Here is a 22,366-nt window from a genome sequence, read left to right on the forward strand (position 1 = left end):
AAAAGATCAATTGAAGAAGAGGACATAACCATAATAAATATCTATGCATCCAATGACAGAGCCCCCAAATACACAAATCAGACTTTAACAGAATCAAAATAATAATAATAATAATAATAATAATAATAAGATGACTCCACAGTAATAGTAGGAGATTTTAATACACCACTTTCAATAAAAGATAGAACAACCAGAAAGAAACTCAACAAAGATGCAAAAGAACTAAACAATGCAATCTACCAACTTGACCTTATAGACATCTACAGACCACTTCTTCCAAGAACAGCATGATATACATTCTGTACTAGCACACATGGAACATTCTCTAAGACTGATCATATGTTTGGACACAAAGCAAGCCTCAATAAATGTAAAAACATTGAGATATTGCAAAGCATCTTCTCAGATCACATTGCTATACAATTAGGAATTAACACTGGGAAGATCAACCAAAAAAGAGCAAGTACATGGAAAATGAATAACACTCTCCTCAAAAACTCCTGGATAACAGAAGATATAAAAAATAAAATTAAAAATTGCCTTGAATCAAATGAGAATGAAAACACAGCATACTAAAATCTTTAGGACACACAAAAGCAATGATCAGAGTGCAATTTATAGCCATAGATACACACATCCAAAATGTAGAAAGAACCAAAACCAACACCTTAATCCAGCATCTCCAACAATTAGAAAAAGAGCAGCAAAAAACACCTACAGTCACCAGAAGAAAAGAAATAATAAATATTTGAGCATAAATAAATGAAACAGAAAAGAGAAAGACAACAGAAAAAAAATCAACAAGACCAGAAGTTGGTTCTTTGAAAAGATGAATAAAATTGACAAACCATTAACAAACTTAACAAAGGAAAAGGAGAATATGCAAATAACATGAATAAGAAATGAAAGGAGTTATGTCACAAGAGAACCAATAGTAATGAAAAGAATGATACCAGGATACTTTGAAGAACTGTACTCTAACAACTTTGAAAAGCTAGAAGAAATTGACAGATTTCTAGAAACACACTATATACCTAAACTAACACAGACTGAGGTAGCAAACCTGAACAGATCCATAACAAAAGAAAAAATTGAACGGGTCATAAAAAAATTACTAACAAAAACAGTACTGGCCCAGATGGGAGCATTCTACCAATCATTCAGAGAAGATCTGACACCAATCCTACTCAAACTCTTCCAGAACATAGAAAAGAATGGACTCCTTCCAAATTCACTTTATGAACCATAACCCTGATACCATACCAGACAAAGACATGGCTAGAAAGGAAAACTATAGACTAATATCCCTCATGAATACAGCTGCAACAATATTCATCAAAATTCTAGCCAATAGACTCCAATAATATATTAAAAAAAATAATACATCATGACCTAGTGGGATTCATACCAGCTATGCAAGGATGGTTCAACATTAGAAAAACAATCAATGTAATTCATCACATAAGTAAACTAAAGGAAAATAATCACATGATCATATCAATACTTCAGAAAGGCATTGGATAAAATCCAACATCCGTCTCTGATGAAAAATTCTCAGAAAAATAGGAATAGATGGGAAATTACTCAATGTAATAAAAGGCATATATGCAAAATCAACAGCCAACATTAATCTCAATGGAGAGAGACTGGAACCATTCTACTTGTGAACAGGAACCAGACAAGGTTGCCCTCTGTCTCCACTTCTAGTCAACATTGTATTGGAAATCCTAGCCAGGACAATAAGGAAAGAAAGGAAAATCAAAGGCAACCAACTTATTTGCAGATGATAAACCAAAAAAAAAAAAAACAAACTCACTGCCATCGAGTTGGATCCAACTCATAGCAACCCCTCCTTGGGTTTCCAATGTGGTATCACTATGGAAGTAGATTGCCCATCTTCCTTCCAAGGTGGGTTTGAACCACCAGGCTTCTGGTTAGCAGTCAAATGCCTTAGGCACTGATATATTCCTATATATAGAAAACCCAAGAGACTCAGGAAGAAAACTACTGGAACTTATTAAAAGATTTAGCATAGTGGTAGGATACAAAATTAGCATACAAAAATCAGTTGGATTCCTCTACACCAGCAAAGAGGTCTCTGAAAAGGAAAAAAGAAATAAATACCATTTACAATAGCTATGAAAAAGATAAGATACTTGAGAACAACTCTAACCAAAACACAAAAGACCAATACAAGGAAAACTACAAAATACTACTTCAAGTAACTATAAGATAGCTACGTAAATGGAATAACATACCATTGGATAGGAAGATGAAATATTGTGAAAATGTCAATACTATCCAAAGCAATCTACAAATTCAATGCAATTTTGATCCAGATTCCATCAACATTCTTTAAAGACATGGAAAAACCAATCACTATTTATATATGGAAAGGAAAGAGACCTTGCATAAGCAAAGCACTACTGAAGAAGAACAAAGTAGGAAATCTCACACTCCCAGATCTCAAAATCTACTACAAAGCTACAGGTGTCAAAACAGCCTGGTACTGGCACAATGACAGGCACATTGACCAGTGGAATGGAATTGAGAACCCTTAAATTGATCCATTGAGCTACGGTCAGCTGATCTTTGCCTAGGTCCTGAAATCCATTAAATGGGGAAGAGATGGTTTCTTTCACAAATGGTGTGGCAAAATTGGATATCCATTTGCAGAAAGATGAAAAAAAATCTATATCTCATGCCACACACAAACACTAACTCCAGATGGATCAAAAACTTAAATGTGAAACACAAAACTGTAGAGTTCATCAAAGAAAAAATTGGGGTAAACTTGGGGGCCCTAATATATGGCATAACTAGACTATCAAGCATAATTCAAGATCCACAAACAGCAGAAGATAAATTAGACATTTGGGACCTTCTGAAAATTAAATTCTTACATGCATCAAAATACTTCTCCAAAAGAGTAAAAAGAGTACCTATAGAACAGGAGAAAACATTTGGCAATGACATATGGTATAAAGAATTTATCTCTAAATTTATGGAAAATTCCAACAGCTCAACATCAAAAAGACAAACAATCCATTTAAAAAATGGGCAGAATACATGAATAGACACTTCACCAAAGAAGATATTCAGGTAGCCAACATGAAGAAATGTTTGCAATCATTAGCTATTCAACTCACGCCATGGAGTTGGATCTGACTCATAGCGACCCTTCCTTGGGTTTCTGAGGCAGTAGTTGCCTAACCTTCCTTCTCAGGAGCGGCTGATGGGTTTGAACTGCCAACCTTCTGGTTAGCAGTCAAATGCCTTAGGCACTACACCACCAGAGCTCAAAAGAACCTTGAAATACTATCTCACCCCTGCATTAATTGCAAAGTTCAACAAGACAGAAAGTAACAAATGCTGGTGAGAATGTGGAGAGATTGAGACTCTCATACACTGTTGGTAGGATTGTAAAATGATACAACTATGGAAATTGTTATGGTGATTCCTTAAAAAGTTGGAAATAGAGATACCATTTGATCCAGCGATCCCTTTACTAGGTATATATCCTAAAGAAGTGAGAGGCAGGACACGAATAGATATATGCACATCATATTGATCACAGCACTATTTACAATAGAATAGTAAAGAGAAGGAAACAAACTAACTGCCCATTAACTGATGAATGGATAACTAAACTGTTGTATATACGCACAACGGAATTCTATGCAACCCTAAAGAATAATGTAGAATCTGCAAAACGCTGCACAATGTGGATGAACTTGGAGGACATTATGCTGAGTGAAATAAGTCAATCACAGGAGAACAAATATTCTATTTGTCCACTATTGTAAAAAGTCAAGAAAAAGTTTATACATGGAAGGAAATTTCTTTTTTGGTTACCAGGGATGGAAAGGGAGGGGAAGAAAAATTCCTAGATAGGTTGGGAAAAAAAAAAAAAAAAAACCCAAAGCAAAAAAAAAAACAAAAACAAACAAACAAACAAAAAATATATATATATAAACCAAAAATGACTAGTAGCTACCAGTGATAGAAGGGAGGCAGAAAGGGGAACATTTTGTTTGCAAGGCATTGAGTTTATGCTAATGGTGGTGGAATATTTTGGAAAAGGATAGCACGAATGGTGGCACAACATGAAAAATGTCATTAATGTCCCTGTGGTGTAAGTGGGGATGTTGATATGTTAGCAAATGTCTTGTTGTGTATGTTTTCACTACAATAAAAGTGAAAAATAAATAAATAAATAAAACAAGTCCGTAAGAGCCAAAGTACAACCTTGAATACATCCCACCTGAACTTAGAGCCCATCTCAAGAATCCATTGAACACTAATGACTGAAAACCAGATGAGTTATGGGATGTCAGTCATCAAGGGCATCATGCATGAAGAAAGCCCAAGGTCATTAAAAACACAAGGAAGAAACCAAAGACCAAAAAGATATCAGAAGAGACTCTGAAACTTTCTCTTGACCATACAATAGCTAAAGCAAAAGGACAAACTGAAGTAAAAGATCTGAACAGAAGATTGCAAAAGGCAGCTTGAGAAGACAAAGTAAATTAATATAATGAAATATGCAAAGACCTGGAGTCAGAAAACCAAAAGAGAAGAACATGCTCAGCCTTTCCAAGCTTAAAAAATTGAAGAAAAACAATTCAAGCCTTGAGATGCAGTATTGAAGGATTCTGTGGGCAAAATGTTGAATGACACAGGAAGCATCAAAAGAATCTGGAAGGAATACACAAAGTCAACATACTAAAAAGAATTCATTGATACTCAGCCATTTCAAAAGATGGCATATGGTCCACAACCAATGGTACTGAAGAAAGAAGTCCAAGCTGCACTGAAGGAATTGGTGAAAAACAAGGCTCTTGGAACTGATGGAAACCAACCGAGAGATACTATACTATGGAAATTCACGTAAGCACGGAACAGCCTTGAATGCAGTCTTAGTACCACCTAGGTTTTAGAATCATACATTCTTTAGACAGTTTTTCTTGGTCTAATGATGAAGCTGGTTCTGATCTTTCAGCTTGGGAGTTACCTTCTCATTTTACGAATCTTTCCACTGAAGTGCACATTGGATAGTGAGATTGTGAGTTCAAGTGTAGTTTGGAGATGGAGTTTAGAATCAAGTAATGGTTCTTTGAACTGGTTGGACATGAAGCCTTGTAACTTCTTAGGATATTTTTCTGTGTGGCTTTACTTTTTTTCTGGGTCTAAGTTTTGATTCTAAAAACTAAAGGTTGCCTTTTGATCAAGGCCTTAACCATCAACTAACTTTAGTCATTAATTCACTCTTCAATTCAACAAATACTAATTTAAAGTCTATTATATCACAGGCAGAGAGATCTGGTAGTGTAGTGCCTAAGGCATTTGACTGCTAACCAGAAGGCTAACCCACCAGCCACTCCTCGGAAGGAAGATGAGGCAATCTACTTCCATAGTGATACAGCTTTGGAAACCCAAGGAGGGGTCGCTATTAGGCGGGTCCGACTCGATGGCACATAACAACAACAACAACATATGACAGGCAAGGTCTTGCTTACATAAATACTATAATGTAGAGGAGGAAGACAGGCACCAATGTAATACATAAAGAAGAAAAGTAATTTCAGGTAATATGTGTTCTGAAGGAAAGAAAACAATATATTGGCATAGAGTGTCACTGCATGGGTAGAGTGGAGACATGTTTCCAAAGAGTTTGTCAGGAAACACCTCTTTGCTGAGGGCTTGACTTGAATGCTGAGAAGGAAAAAGTCTTGTAAAGATCTGCAGAAAGTTCTCTGGATGCCAAAAGCAAAATGAGTTTGATGTGTCTGAGAAAGGAAGGAAGTTAGGGTTGTTGGAAAACAAGTTGGGTAGAGGTAGGTAGTGAAGTTTAAGAGGTGGGAACAGAGCAAAACCTGTGGTGCCAGCAGATTTTAGTGTTTTCCCACTAATTTACTTTGACTAAATTACCAGTGTTCTTAGTGGATTGGAATGCCATACAAATGTAGATTCTGTAGGAATCAGAATGCCATTTTCCATTTCCATACGAATGGAATGTTCCCTTCACTGTAGTATTTCTAGCATCTGGGTATTGCATGACACCTACCTAGTAAGAGCTCTTTAATCATCTGTCAAACAAATGGTATTGAAGTCAAAATCTTATTTTATGGAACTCACCTTTCAGTTTCATATTAATCCTGATGGGCTGGGACTGTCAGAGAGGAGGAAATCTGACAGGGTTACCTGCCACCTCTTCTCCAGTGGTCTAATAATATTGAGGGCATAACAAAGAATGAGTTTTAGAGTCTGTGACTCTAAGACACTCAGACGTTAGTTTAAATTTTGCTTTAGCCTCTGCGTTTCTAAACATTGGACACTTATCAGCAAGGTGTGCCCTTGAACTTGTTGTTTTTAATTTTCAGAAACAGCTTTGAGGTGATGAGACTACTTCTTATTACTATAGCACAGTTTTGTTAGAAAATATTTCTAAAACACATGAAAAGTGCTATATAAATATGTGTGATTCATTGAAGCTGTAATTGCCAGAAACTGATATTTCTTGTGTGAAAAACAAAAAACCAAAAGGAATATTTCTAAAATTTGGGGCACAGAGGTTAACAAGAGCAATATAGTTTCATTGCTATTTATCCAATTTTAATTTCCTATCCTAGTCAGCCACTCCTCGGAAGGAAGATGGGGAAATCTACTTCTGTAGTGATACTGCCTCGGAAACCCAAGGAGGGTTTGCTGTGAGTCGGGGCCGACTCGATGGCACATAACAACAAACAACAAATCCTAGTCAATCTTAGTCTCTTGGAGAGCCAGGATGGCAACCCAAGTCATTACTCCCAAAATCATGTCTACCTTGCTAAACTACAAATAGTATACTTTGTTTTATAGTGACTTATTGCTCCTCAGTCTTCATGCTCTTCAATCAGAAGATTAGAGTATGGGATTCTTCACTCTTAACTTTTATCCCACAGTTCTTTTATCCAATTTAAAATTAAAAGCTAATTTATTGGAATTTAGGAGAAAACATAACAACACAATATATAGCTTGAGTTTTCTTTGCTAACACCCAAACAATGGAACCTAATTTACCAATGAGATCATTTGATATAGTGCTGGTCTGTATTAGAAGTTCATCATTCTCTCATTTATTTATTATTAGTATAGTTTTTTTTTTTTTAGTAACAAGCATTTATTTACTGCACACAAAGTATCATAGACTTTGCTATGTTAGAGATACAAAGATGAATCAAGTTTTCTGTTCTTGAAGAAGTTACAGGCTGTTAGAGGGGTTATTATTTAAAAAGATCTTTTCAAATGAGGCTTTCTCTTATAAAAGGGTCCAACAGCCTGGACACAAGGACAATACTGTACTATAATGAGACTAAGGGGTTTTGGATTGTTTGATGTTAAAAAGAAGAAAATGTCTCTTCCCTCTCTCCCATGGTAACCTGAATTCAGTAATTAGGCTATACATTCCTTGGAGTATATCTAAAATGGCTCCATAATTTATATTTTGTGGCCTTAGAAAAGTTACATAATCTTCCTGAACTATTGTTTCTTTTGCGAAAAATATAGAAAATAAAATCTCTCCCCTGCAAATTTTTTTTGAGAATTAGAGGAAACTATAGCTCTGCATGCTAGTAGAGTCTGAATTAAATGCTTCCTATCATCATCAGCAACAACATTCTCTTATCTTTTTAACATTATTGACTATTGATAATTTCAAATTCCTTAGTTTTTCTTTTCTTTTTTTTTTTTTAAGGCAAATCCTCACGTAAAACATCTTTCTTTTTCATTTATTCCGGAATCTAAAATGTTGAAAAAGGATCACAGTTGGGAAAAATATGTCAGTAATTTTAATCACACTAATAATATACATAGGAACTCTGGTAGCATAGTGCCTACGACACTTAACTGCTAACCAGAACGCTGGAGGTTCAAACCCATGAGTCATTCCTCGGAAGGAAGATGGGGCAATCTACTTCCGTAGTGATACTGCCTCAGCAAACCAAGGAGGGTTGCTATGAGTCCGGTCTGACTTGACAGCACATAAAAACAACAACAACAATAATACACATGCTATATGTATGACATTTTTTAGTTATATACCATATCATGACTCAAAGTTCATAAAAATTAACATTATTAATGAAAAGCCAAAGAGAACAGAAAATTAACAACAAAGAGAGTTTGATGGTCTATTTCTGCTTCATTCAAACTTAAACCTCAAGTAGGAAAGAGATGATGGCTTAAACCAAAACAAACAAAAAAACTTACTGCCATAGAGTCAATTCCAATTCATAGGAACCCACTTTGGATTTCTGAGGTGGTAAATCTTTACAGAAATAGATTGCCCAGTCTTCCTTGCACAGAATGGCTTGTAGGTTTGAATTGCCAAACTTCTGGTTAGCAGTCAAATGCCGTAGGCACTATGCCACCACAGCTCTTTGAAACCAAGTTCACTGCTATTGAGTCAATTCCTATTCATAGTGACCCTCATTAGGTGTCTGAGGTAGTAAATCTTTACAAAAGTAGATCACCCTATCTTCCTTCTGAGGAGCAGCTGGTGGGTTTGAACTGTCAACCTTCTGGTTAGCAGTCAAACACCTTAGGCACTGCACCACCAGAGCTCCGATGATGGCTTAGGCCTTGATAAATCATGTCTCTGCTACATATCCAGAATAAACTATCTGGATACCTGGCGATATGCTCTACTCACCTGGGGAATTTATCTATTAAAACACATAAGTGTAATCCCAATCCCACTTTTTTTTTTTTTTTCTTTTTGCATTAAACTTTCTGTGAATGAGCTCCAAAATCTTTACTTTAAAAAATCCACCACTTAATTTTTGTGGCAGACAGATTCTAAGATTACCTCCAATTATTTACTGCACACAAAGTATCATAGACTTATGTATACCTTCTTGTATTCATGTCTTGTGTCATCCTTTCCCCTGGAGAACACAGCAAAGTCTATGGGATTTTGCACTGTAGTAAATTACCTGGTATGGCTTTTCTAGTCATAAGTCTTTGTAAACTCTGTGGTGGAATTTGCTGTGAGCAACTGAGGAGTTCCTGATTGTAAAAGTTATCCACCTGGGGTATTTCTTCTGGGAGTGGCACTGGAGCAATGTTCTGTGAAGGTCGCTCTCTCTCAGGTGCTTAGAATTCTAATGCTATGATTGGCTAGTTTGGCCACTCTGCCAGGCTCAAAAGGAGCTCTCCTAGAGGCAGAAGTCTCTCTCTGACCTCTGGCTGAGGAAGACGTGTTGCTGAGAAAGGGACACCAAGAGACATGCACTGTTGAGAAAGAGACACCAAGAGACACATACTGCTGAGAAAGAGACACCGAGATAACACGCATTCCTGGGAGAGAGACTGAGAGAGACTGTTGGGTGAGAGACGGTGGGCTGGGAGAGAGACTGAACGTTGTTCCTGAACTTGAATTGTAGCCTGGTTCTTCCCTAATAAACCCCATAATCTGTGAGTTCTGTGTGGCCATTGCAGTGAATTATCAAACCCAGGAGAGAGATGGTGGGTGTTTTGGAAGAAACGGTTGGTGAAAGGGCTGGAGGGAGGCAGGGTGTCTGGCCTTGCAGGAATAGGCCTTGGGCTACTGCTAGTGAATCTGTCTTCCTCTTGTGTGGTTAGAGGAGGTCAGGAGATGCGGCCTCCTTGCCCTTTTGGCAGATATCAACTCTATGATTATATTATATAGTACTATAACATGTGTTTTGCTATATTTTCTCTCCTTTGTTGCTTTGAAAGCAAGCTTTCATGTTGTGAGCTGGCCTATAGAAAGACCTACATGGCAAGTAACTGAGGGTGGCCTTTGGCCAATGGTTACTAATAGAGTTAGGCCTTCAGTCCAACAACTTCTAAGGTACTGAATCCTGCCCGCATCCATGTGAGCTTGAAAGCAGACTTAGTCTGAGTCAAGCATCCAGATAAGAGCCCAGTCCTTGAGGACAGTCCTGATTAAAGCCTTGTAGAAGATTCAGCTGACTCCTGTCCAGACTCTTGACCAAAAACAAAACACAAAAAAAACTGTGAGATAATACATGTGTGTCAATATTGTCACACAACAATAGATAGCCATGCAATTCTGATATCCAGTCAAGCTTGTGAAGCAGTGCTCTATAGCATAGCTAGAGTAGAAGTAAGCTTCGTGTGTTTTCCCACTAAACTTATGACTATTACTCGTTAATTTTGATGGTGATCATGATGATTTTTGATGATGATGATGAGCTTTTATACATATCCTAGAGGGTTTCTTTGGGAGCTCTGGTAGCATAGTGCCTAAGGCACTTGACTCCTCACCAGAAGGCTGGCGGTTCAAGCCCACCAGCCACTCCTCGGAAGGAAGGTTGGGCAATCCTACTTCCATAGTGATACTGCCTCGGAAACCCAAGGAGGGGTCGCTATGAGTCGGGGCCGACTCGACGGCAAACAACAACAACAAAAGAGGGTTTCTTTGGGGATTGGCAGTTATGTTACTCTATTTCTGGACTTATGGCCCAAAACTACATGGAAAAGGTATAATTGATTTGGGATCTAAAATTTCAATGGATTTCACTCACCCTGGAATATCCACAAAGCCTTTTGATGACACCAGAAACTCAGAAGCCCCTAAGAATTTGGTTAATGATGAAAGCAAGAAGTCTCCAAAGTTTTCCTGTACATATTTATTCCACTATCTGAAAATAGCATGTTCCAAGGAAATCTTTTGTAAGCCAAAATAGTATAAAGCTAAGAAGCAATTATCATTAATTTATATGGGAAACATTTTTGAGCATTCCCAGACCCTACCAAATAATAACACACCAAATCATACAAAATGACACAAAAAAGTTAAAGTAACACTAACATATATTAAAGTGGGAATGATATGATAAATGGGTAACCCACATAAAGTAGAAATATGTATGTGCAGTGTAGTTTCTGGGGAAGCGTGGCAATTCCACTCTCAACGCTTGGGGTGTGCACTGCCTCTTTAATGGCTTACTACAAAATAAAAGTTGAACACTAGTTTTACTTCTCACCTTTTTCTTAAAAGTGAAAATCTTGTTCAGGTTCTCTTGGTTAGTGAAAACAGGTATTAACATGTCTTCCATAAAAGCAAAGTGGTGTAAAGTGAACTTTCACAAAGCAGGGAATTTCTGTATTTAGTTTATCTTCTTGGAGAGTCTTTTAGCATCAAAGAAAATTCAAAGTCATGGAAGATGAAAGTCATATTTGATTATTAATATTAATTATTGTCTTATCACTAAGAGAATTAAGTAATATTGATCTGCTTTCATCTAACTACTTGTCACCTTAATTAAAATTAACACTAATTATCACATAACTGATTCACAGTTTTTGCAGCCTTACATTTTTATTATTCCCATTTTGTAGATGAACAGTCTGGGACTTAAAAGAGTTAAAATAGTATCTATTAGATTCAAAATAGCTCAGACTCAAAATTAGAAGGCACATTTTCTGATTCTTTTCTGGTGCTATTTTCCCAATAGATAGTCTTTGCCTTTAATTTTTTTAACTAGTGTTAGGTCAGCTCCTTGTTGCTTGGCAAGTAATGAATTATACAATATAATGCACAAAAACATATAAAATAGTTTTGCTTCAAAATAAGCAGCCAGAATTTGTGTACTTTAGAGATTAGAAGGATCATAAACTTGTTATTAGAATATCAAGTAAAAATGAGTAAGTATATAAATTAAATATATGTGAAAACTTATTGTTCTGATATTTGTATTCAGCACTATTTGCTAATGATAGTACATTTTCTTAAGCAGCTAGAAAGCAATTCAAGTTTTTCCATCAATAGTCGTCAAGCTCCCTGACTCAATGTAGCTAAAAAATGAGGTAAAGAAAGTTTACAAAGCCCTGAACAATGTTAGAGTCTGGCCTTTTATGATCAAGTGATCTTTTCAGCTTTAATGGGAAAAATAAATCATTGTTAAAAGATAATCTTGTCATATGGAAGCCAAAAAGGTGCAATATCAATGATCCGACCCACCAAAAAATCACCCTGTGGAGTGGGACAAAGCACATAACACAGTTTGTTTTGTTGCTGCTGTGGCTGGTGGCGAGAATGAAGTAAGCTTAAGGAAATGCCTCGTTTTAAAAATAGTAAGAGGGCAATATAAATGCTCTTAATGGAAAAATGAATGGACTTAATATAAGAGCTGTTTTATAAGAACAGAACTAGAAGTTTTGAAATCCTCTTCCAGATCATTTTCTGTTTCATCCAATTGCTTATTTCATGCTGAAACTGCCACTTGTTCATATTCTTTCTCACTTTTCTCTCCTTTTATTCAATTTTTGATGCTGCAAATAATACAAACAGCACAAGGATAGCTACTAAAGTTAATGCTTTGCTTTGCTTTAAGGTACAAATCCGTACAAGAGTAGGAATAGCTGGTAACACAAAATTGTTTCTCTAATAGTTTATTTTCAGGGGAGTTTATTATTCTCCTCATGTTCAAAATAAACAAACCCATATCTTTTAGCCATATCTAATTGGGATTCCTCCACCAATAAGATCTGGGTAAATAAAGACATGCAATATACAACACTGTAAATTAATGAAAAAAAAAAAAATTCTTCTTGGTTTAAAACAGCACACGTGTGTGCATGTGCACACACAAACACACACACTCAGTTGAGATTCTTGGCCATGTAGATTTATGGCATGTATATATTTTATTCCTTTTAGTATGAAAGAGGGAAGGAGGGCTTCCCTAAGAATATTCCTTTAAATTTTATTTCTATATATAGAAAACATGTCTAAGGTCCTGGTAAAACATAGTTACCTCCAGTCCAAGAAAACAGTGAGAGGGAATATTTGTAATTGTGTACTAAGAAAGTCTGGAAAATTCCCAATAGGTTCTTCAGGCAGGCTTTATAGCTCTCCTATTGGTTCAGGGGCTTGGGAAGCTTCATAGCTGACATTTCCCAAAAATAATGCCAGTCTTCCTTGTCCCTTTTCTAAAGGGTGAAAGAGGATGTTTAAGTAATACCAAGAGAGTCTGAACTGAATTTGAAGTTTAGGGAATAAGTCTAGGAGAGCAGCTTAAACCAGAGTCGATGTGGGGAGAAGGGAGGATTCGGCCTGATGGGATCTCAAAGACCCACCCGTCAACATTTTCCAAGACGGTCATGGAACATTCTCCATGCTGAAAACTGTCCTTTGCAAAAGCATTGCCACACAAGGAAACCATCAGAAGGTCACAGATCATTCCAAAGAATCAGCACAGCATCACAGGCTGATGACAGGTTGATGGTGGAGGTCATGGACCAGTGTTCTTTGGGGGAAGCCCTCATACAGCAGAAGAGTTACATCAGCAAAATGTCACCAAAAGCTGTCACTACCATGAACAAACAGGGCAGAGCACTACTCACTAATGTACCAACAGGCCAGAAAATTGAGAAACCTTGATGCCTTTGCTGAAGGCTGCAACAGAATATTGTGTTTCTTGCTCCAAACAAACTACATAAAGTCCCACAGATAGTGGCAATGCTGACTTCTTCATAATTGTGATGTTTGATGTACCCCCAAACATCTCTTTCTGGAATAGTTTTAGCCAAAATCTTACAGCAGTACTTATCACTTACCAATAGTGAAAAGCAGAGTGTAAACAGAATTAAGAAGAACAAATGTGTGTAGCATGAAAAGATAGATCTTCATTTTTATAGAAGATAACCAACCATTAATGGATGGAGAATTCAGAAACATGGCAGTGGTGTTCAGTACAGGCTCTGAAGCAGAGAAACCTGGGGTTTAGTCCCAGCTACTCCACTGCTGTCCATGGAAGCAACAGTAAATAAAGCAAATGATGTACTGCATTGGGGCAAATCTCCAAGAAAAGATCTCTTTCAAGTTTAAAAAACAAGTATGCCACCTTGGTGATTAAGGTGCCTGACCCAAGCCATGGTCTTTTCAATTGCTTCAAATCCATAAGACTGGACAATCAAAAAGGAAGACAGAAAAAGAATTGATGCAAACTGTTGTGTTGATAAAGAATTCTGAATGCACCGTGGACTGCCAAAAGAATGAATAAATGAGTTTTAAAAGAAATACAATCTCCTTAGAAGGGAGGAGGGTGAGACTTTATCTTGCTTACTTTGGACATGTCCTTGGGAAGGATCATTCACTAGAATAGGATATCATGTTTGGTAAAGTAGAGGGTTAGTGAAAACAAGGGAAACCTTCAGTGTAATGAATTGACACAATAGCTGCATTCAAACATAGTGACAATCACGAAGATAATATTATACATTAGGTCTCCATGAATCAGAGTTGATTTGATGAAAACAAAAAACAACACCCTACTGATAGGGTGTATGTTCTTGGGACATAATTTAAACTCACTAAGCCTCAGTCTCCTCATGTTTAAAATGGAAACACTACTAACACCTACTCTATGGGATGGTAGAAAACATTTAATTAGATAATATAAGTCAAGCTGTTAGTATAGCACCTGGAAAGTAATAAATTGTGATTTTCTTAGTTACTGTTATAATAATAATTTTATAATAGTCATAAAAGTAGCTAAATTTAAAGTATTATTAATTAATTACATTATTGTTACTAGCTCCAATTAGGAAATACTTTCAAAAAGGATCACTTTAAATTTAACCTGTATATCATCTGATCTGGAAGCATACATAATAAGAGTATCTGATGCCTACTGATTTAGTGAGTCAAATAGAAAACCAAAGCAAATTGAATCATTCAACTGGTATATTTAGAATTGCTGATGATTCTAGCAGTCAAGAGAGTTAGTGAAACATGTAAATTGCAATTGAACTTTTCTTGAAAATCCTTAGAATCCGTTTTAATTTGTTTAGCTTAATTGTGGTAGTGCTTACTCATTTAACAAAAGTACATTAGAGCCTTCTGAAAAAAGAAACATTAAGCAAGGTGCTCACGGAGGAGATAAAAGGTATTAATACAAAGAACACATGCCAAAACTATATTCCATTTAAGAATATAATAAGGTATGCACTGCACTTGTCCATTGTTATTTTCAAGGAATTATTACTTTCATTGCTATTTTATCTCATTACAGCCATACATAAAGACATATGCATACACACACACACCCATATGCCAACAAGAAAGACCACAAATGCACACATTCAGCATCTCTGTATATAGCATCCATTCTCTCCTAGATCAGCCGTACTGTCAGAGGTTAAGTGGAGGGGAAGGTATAGTATAAGCAATGACTTTATGGGTCCAGTCTGGAAAATTCATTCAAAGGATAATCTGATTAGCAAAATATAAGAGGGGCTGGTATGTGCATTTCTTTTATCATGTAATTAAAAAAACTACACAACAGAACTTGGGTAAAATCACCAATATCAAAGGTTCTAATGTAGCATAATTTGTGTTGAGTATGTTCCATTCTGACAGTGCTATAAACCAGGGAGACAGTTTACTGACAATTCTGTGCTACCAGATACCAACTCAGGCCTCTGTCCAGCTTTACATTGTCAAATCTCATGGAAACACGAGCAGTTACATAGTCTCAGAGGATGCTCAAGTTTGGATTGGAAAAGAGGAGATGGAGACTTCATATTTTCATTGCAGATTTTTTTTTTTTTTTCATTTTTAAACTGCTGAACATAATTTCTTTACAGGCAGGAAATGCAACTAGTGTTTGTTTCTAGCAGGCTTCTGTTTTCAGATTTCTTTTTTGTAGAAGAAATGTGTTGCCCAGCTGTCTAGAATCCCAATCAGGATATGGTTTCAGCAAGAAGTGTATTATAAGAATGATTTTAGCTGGTTATAAACAAGAATGAAAATGAAGCTGTGGCTCGTCTATCTAATTTTACCCATAGAGAAGGGGTTCTGCTTCAATCAAATGGCACTGATATGAATAAATGAGATAAAGTTTAGTTTTGTGTTTTGCCCATAAGGGAGAGAGTAACTGTTGAAAGACAAGGATTTGCATTAACAAACAAGTTGAGCTATACAGATTCTCAAAAATAGTTTTGTGTGTCAACCAGGCAAATGTAATGGAGCCATGATGTAAAATTTCCAACTAAGTTGAACTTTTGGAGAGTTTAATGCTTCCTAATATTAACACCTGAAACACATATACACACATATTATTCACCAAACATTAACTTAAACAAATAAACAACAACAACAACAACAGCAAAACTCACTGTCATTGAGTCAGATCTGACTCATAGCAACCCCTCTTTGAGTTTCTGAGGTGGTATCACTACTGAAGCAGATTGCCCAATCTTCCTTCTGAGGAGTGGCTGGTGGTTCCAGCCTTTAGGTTAGCAGTCATGCCTTAGGCACTACGTCACCAGAGCTGAGACTTCCCATGTGTAGTGGCTAGGGCTAGTACTGGGTAATGGGGGAGGATTTAAGGATGATTCAACTCCTAGTTTTCGAGGTGTATATAGAATTATGGAGGAGACAGATGTCTCAAGCCGCATCCTATTTTTTGATTCTAAGACTTTCAAATGTTAATTTTTCTGAAATACTATTATTGAGTATATTTAATTATTCCCTCTCCAAAAGATGCATTAAATGCATGGGTCTTACAACAGATGAAATTTTAGAAGTTAGATGAAATTCAGTCCTACATGCACATACTACTATAAATGAAACTACCTAGTTTAATAGGAACACAGAAAAGGAATCTCTGCCTGTAGGAATGCAGTAGGCTGCCTGGAGAAAATTGCTTTATAATTTGGGCTTTGAACAAAAGGCAGAAGTCTACCAGGCTGAGAAGCGTGTGTATGTGGTTTGGGAAGAAACAGACAGGAAAATATCCAAAATAGAGGGAAAGAGTATGCAAAGGCAGTAAGAAATATACTAGCATGTAAACATGAGAGTAGAGTTTAAGAATGTATTGTGAAGGAAATTAAGAGCATCTGAAGCTAGCTAGAAGTTAGGTGGGAGGACAGATCAAGAGAAATTTGTATGAATTCTCTTTAAGGCAATGAGACAACATTGATTGTTTTTAAGTAAAAGGAAAATTAATGTGTATTGAATATAGGAAAGACACATATATGTTACTTACTTCTCACAAATGCTATCAATGTGTTTCCCTCCTGTTTTTATTGATAAGGAACAGAGGTACAGAGAGGTTAAATAAGATTCCTAAAACACAAGGAGATTGAGTTCAGGTTCTACCTATTTGTCTGATTTTAAAACTTATCAACTGTCCATAAAAACCACCTTAAGATGTTGAGAAGCACTGATGGCTCAGTGGTAGAATTCTTGCCTTCCTTTTGAGAAGATGGAGTTTGACTTCTGGCCAGTGCATCTCATGTGTGGACACCACCCACCTGGTAGTGGTAGATTTCATGTTGTTACGATGCTGAACAGGTTTACGTAGAGCTTCCAGACTAAGATGGTCTAAGAAAACAGATCTGGTGACCCATTTCTGAAATAGCCAATGAAAACTCTATGGATCACAATGGTCCAGCCAGTCAGCAATCAAGGGGATGGTGTGGGCCCAGTTAGAATTTTGTTCGAGTGCACGGGGTCTCCATGAATAAGGGGTTGACTTAATGGCAGCTAACAATAAAAGATGTTTAAATCTTGTTTTTATTCAAGAATTTTTCATTTTTTATTTTCTTCTTTGCCTGTTACAGGAGTTCTGGTGGCATAGTGCCTAAGGCATGTGACAGCTAACCAGAAAGAAGGCTGTTCAAACCCCCTAGCCACTCCTCGGGCAATCTACTTCTGTAGTGATACCGCCTCAGAAATGCAAGGAAGGGTCACTGTGAGTCAGATCAGACTCATGAGCAGTGAGTTTGTTTTTTTGGTTTTTTGCCTATGATATATTTTTGACATCTGTGACTTCTATATTTTCCACTCATTCATTTATGCATTCAGTCATCAACAAATATTAAGTGCCAATAATGTGCTAGTATAATTTTTTTTTTTGAAGCTGGGTAACTTGCTTTGTCTTCCATTCTCATCCCCAATTTTTGTTCGCCATGTTTTACTAATTATCGATTTCATAGAAACTGTTACTTGGTCTCTCTCTATTCCATTCATCTCCAGGTAAACTGATTACATTCCATTTCTCTGGTGGTAATATTTTAAGTTCTTCAACTTTCTCTTTCCCTCCTTTAAAGCTTATATCATTATATATTCACAGTACATATAGCACAGAGCCTAAAATATTGTTAAAGATGAAACCACTGGAAAAATGACTAAAGTGAAGAGATCACTTACCTTGGTTGACAATAAATCTTAACTTCTGTATTGTTGCCAGATTGCCACTAACTCGATATATTCCATCAACATCTAGACCTGAAACAAAAGGGCATATTTTATATTAACTTATATCATAATTGAGAAAGTAAAAGAAAAAACATCTTAATGAATACGAGAGAATGAGAGTAATAAATTATCATCAAATAGGTCTTTTTCACAGAGAATACGAACAAGTTTCTCTGTCCTAAACCCAGTAATTTTAAAAATCATAATCCTAATAAAATAATCATAAAAATCAGTGATAGTTAATCATCAACAAATTTGAATCTAGTTGAACCATAGAACAACAATGGGCAGTGTGATAGTTAATTTATGGGTCAACTTTCTTAGACTACGATGCTAGTTGTTTGATCAAACACTAGTCTAGAGGTTGCTATGATGGTATTTCCATACAAATAAGATGATATTAAACAAAACAGATTATCCTCTGTGTTGAAATGAGTTCTTTTATGTGGGATTTTGCCTTGGTTCTATAGAAAACAGCTTGGGAAAATTTTCCTTAAGCCCTAAGGAGTTACCTTTGCCTTAGGTTTCTAACCCAAAGGGTTTGTTACTTTTGTCCAGGTTGATTGACATTTCCTGTAAACAAGAATGTTTAGATTTAGATTTTTTTTTTTTTTTTTGCCTGGGCCTGGGCTGCAGCCTGCCCTATATTGGTATGCAGCTTGTAGGGATTGGTTAATAGACTCTGTAAATGAAGTACCTGTGGCCTCCTGTGCAAATAAAGTGTCTGTGGCCTACTGAGAGAAAATTGGTCTGTTCCTGGAAGTGGTGGAAAGGCTATCCTTGAAACTGATGAGGAGTTTATAGATATAAGCAGCCAATTCCACAGGAGTTCCTGAGACAGAAAGAAGCCGGAAGACAGGAAACAGGAAGAAGCAGAAAGGAGAAAAGACAAGACAGAAGAGAGAAGAACATAGAAAAGGATGCAAGGAAACTTTTTAAAGAGCTGTGACATGGGTCAATTCCTTAAAGTAAAACTCTCTCTTTTTTACATCTATCTGATCAATTTTGTTTCTCTGGAGACCTCTGACTAAAATAGGTAGTGTGACCTTATGCAGAATATTTAAGATTCATTCCCAAGGAAACAACAAGAATTAAAATGAGAAATTAAAAAGACTCCCAGACATATGTGTGTTATTGCCCATTTTTTGAAAGCTAAAATAATCCAACTGGTTTGAGAAATATTTTCTTCCTTCCTTTCTTTTCTTCCCTGTTTGTATCTTGTCTCTCCTCCTCTCTCTCTTCCCTCTCTTCTACTCCTACTATAATCTGTTTAGTTCTGGTCCTATGCTTACTATAATATAACATGAATTAGTCAGACTATTTGAAACTACAGACTAAAAATTTTATTCCAGATATTTAACTACTTTATGTAACTCAAGAATTAGCCCAATTAGCTTTATTTAAAACGTGATTAAAGATGAAATGTTAATTAATATCTATTATTTAAAAAATGAGAAAATTTTACCTATTTCCTTTTTAAAACTAATTTTTCTTTTGTTAGAATGTTGGACCCTTATCACAGCACAGTAATAAATGAAATTATTTGAATTCCCACAAATTTTTATTGACAATAAAGCTCCTTACATAAGCCTTACTTTAATTTGCATATCCCTGTATAAAAGATATAACATATTTCCATTTTGAACCTGGAATTCTTCCTTTTCTAATATTATTTTATACACTATTGAAATGCAGATGTTGTCTAGACTTATAAACTGAATTTCAACTACTGAAATTCTCCAGTATCCAAATCTTTTCTTTTTCTCTTATGGAAAGTTAAAGTTACAAAGTAAGAAGTATTCTCTTTTTCTTTCATAAGTTTTAGTGGAAATATATTTTTAAAAATTGAATCATCAAAAAACATTTAAAGTGAAGTATGGGTTGATTATATAAACAATCAGAAAGCACTCTACAGTTTAAACCTAGCAGTTTCATCCTAAATCAATAACCCAACCTTCTTTTGTAGTAAAAGGAGGGAGTGCTGGTTATAGAGACAGGGAGGTTAATTCAGATCTGTGCCACCACTATGGTTGTAGTACTGAGTCACAGCACAGAACCACTTTGTGGCTTACTATAGAAACCAGAAAGAGGGAGTAAAGGAAAACACATTAGATTCAATCCAAATCTAACTTAACACAGCTTCCAACTCCTTTAGATTCAGAAATATCAACACCATATATCTTACAAGTGATAACAATCTCTAACATTAGTGGCTTGTGCTTTGAAAAGCTCCTGCTCCTCTGCTATCATACTTTTTAAATTACATTGATAGAGTGGACATGACAAAATACATATTAAAAAGGAGACTATCATATCTTGTGAAATAATCTGGTCCATATCAGTGAATTTTAGCAGTTATAAATTACATAGGTGTAGTCTTGAGGTTGCTTATATTTCCCCTCTATTGCTCACAGAATGGCAAACCAAAAGTACTGGGAAGATTACCCAAATTACAATTATTCACGTGCCATCCTCTTTGCTCCAAGAACTGAAAGTTATGCCAAGCCAAACCAATGTAAATTGGTGTATTTGGACATCCTTTCTGTGACCACATTATCCTTGCTGGATTGGAAACTACTTATTTTGGAAATATAATTAGACTTCTTATGATTTTTAAATGAACAATATCTTCAAGGCACTCGTGTTTTGATGAAGTATAGAGAAAAATCACTTTGAGAAGCACCTCTTTCAAGAAAATAACATGACTATGAATGCTGACAGGAATTTTGCCTGATAGGCTAAAAATACTTTGGGAACCCAATGAAACTAAGTCATTGTGTATATGTATATATTTATATGTGTGTGTGTGTGTATACACACACACACATATAAATATATATGCATATAATTGTTTAAATGGGACTAGCATTTACAACTGTAACAAGAATTATCTGAAGAAATCCACATTATTGAAATGTCATTTATTTATTCATCATCAGCTGACCTTCTTACAATTCAAAATAGTGTTTATCATTGACAGAAGACACTGGGTATCGCTGGAGAGGATTTTACAAAAGTCTTTCCTCCTCCCTCTTCTTCTGAAGAAGCTTAGAATAGGATAGACACACAATTAGGCACTATTAGACCAAATGGGGGTCTAACCCCAGTGGAAAGAATGCAGCTGTCATGAGTAATTCCCACCATAAATCTTAGACACTTTCCAAAAAGAAATTTAGGAGACCAGCACTGTGTCCAGAGTTGACTGGTCTATCTGCCAAAGTTTGGGAAGTTTTTAACAATGCAAATAAGCCTGTTAAAAATAGTTCCAAACTATTAGGTTTGAATTTTCGGTAGCCCAAATACTGGACAAACCACGAAGGATGTGAAGCGTGAGCCTGGTTGAGAGGTGTGCCCCAAGAGCCGACTTGTTTTTCTAACACATAACAGAATACATGTGAACCTCTGGAGTCTGCAAATGTGGGCTGGGAATTTTGCAAAAACAGTTCCTCTCCTGAGATTTATGGTGCTTCCTAATTCCTAGGAGGCCAAGGCTACCACAACAAGAGTCATTCTCCCAATACTTTGGACTTCTGGCTTCTATCCCTGGCAAGACCCATTGAGCACAGGAACACCCAGGATGCCTCAAAGTCTGCTGCACATTTCTTTCTTGGTCCTTCAGAAGGTCCTGTTGTATGAGGAGAGGTTTTTGTGCCATTCAGACTAATTCCTCTTTTTCAAATTGAAGTGAATGTTTTCAAGTTTCTATTGCCAACTTATCCATCCACACACTTTACATTTAAAGTCTGAGAGTAGAAGTTCTCATTTAAACCATTTGCAAATTTAATCTCTACTCTGTCTCAATTACTGGATTTATGGTGGAACTATGTGCCTGATTTATTTAATTATTGCTAATTTCTTGTGAGATGCTCATCCTTCAAGAATAATCATTTTAGGAAATAAGTGACACAATGGTTACTGTCAGATAAGAATGATTTTATTCTATGCTTATTCTATATATTTCCATATACATTCCATACAAAATATGTTCTGTATCTCTATATGCAATGCATGTACGTGAATATATACACATACTATATAGAATATGTATTCTATATTTTATTCTATAGTCTAAACATATGATTTAATAATAACCATCTAAAATAAATAAATAAATATATATATATATAT

General features: G+C 36.0%; 1 protein-coding gene across 1 annotated transcript in view; it reads right to left on the minus strand.

Annotated features, from left to right (window-relative positions):
* The window catches only part of ARHGAP15 (Rho GTPase activating protein 15), an 898,999-nt gene that overhangs the window by 286,743 nt on the left and 589,890 nt on the right, over positions 1-22,366 (minus strand). Inside the window, exon 10 of the mRNA XM_007934953.2 lies at positions 18,191-18,268. Coding sequence (XP_007933144.1) covers positions 18,191-18,268 — 78 coding nt within the window. The remainder of the gene's footprint in view (positions 1-18,190; positions 18,269-22,366) is intronic.

The sequence above is a fragment of the Orycteropus afer genome, unplaced genomic scaffold, assembly GCF_000298275.1.
Source record: "Orycteropus afer afer isolate SDZICR_OR568_19922 unplaced genomic scaffold, OryAfe1.0 scaffold00023, whole genome shotgun sequence".
Classification (NCBI taxonomy): Eukaryota; Metazoa; Chordata; class Mammalia; order Tubulidentata; family Orycteropodidae; genus Orycteropus; species Orycteropus afer.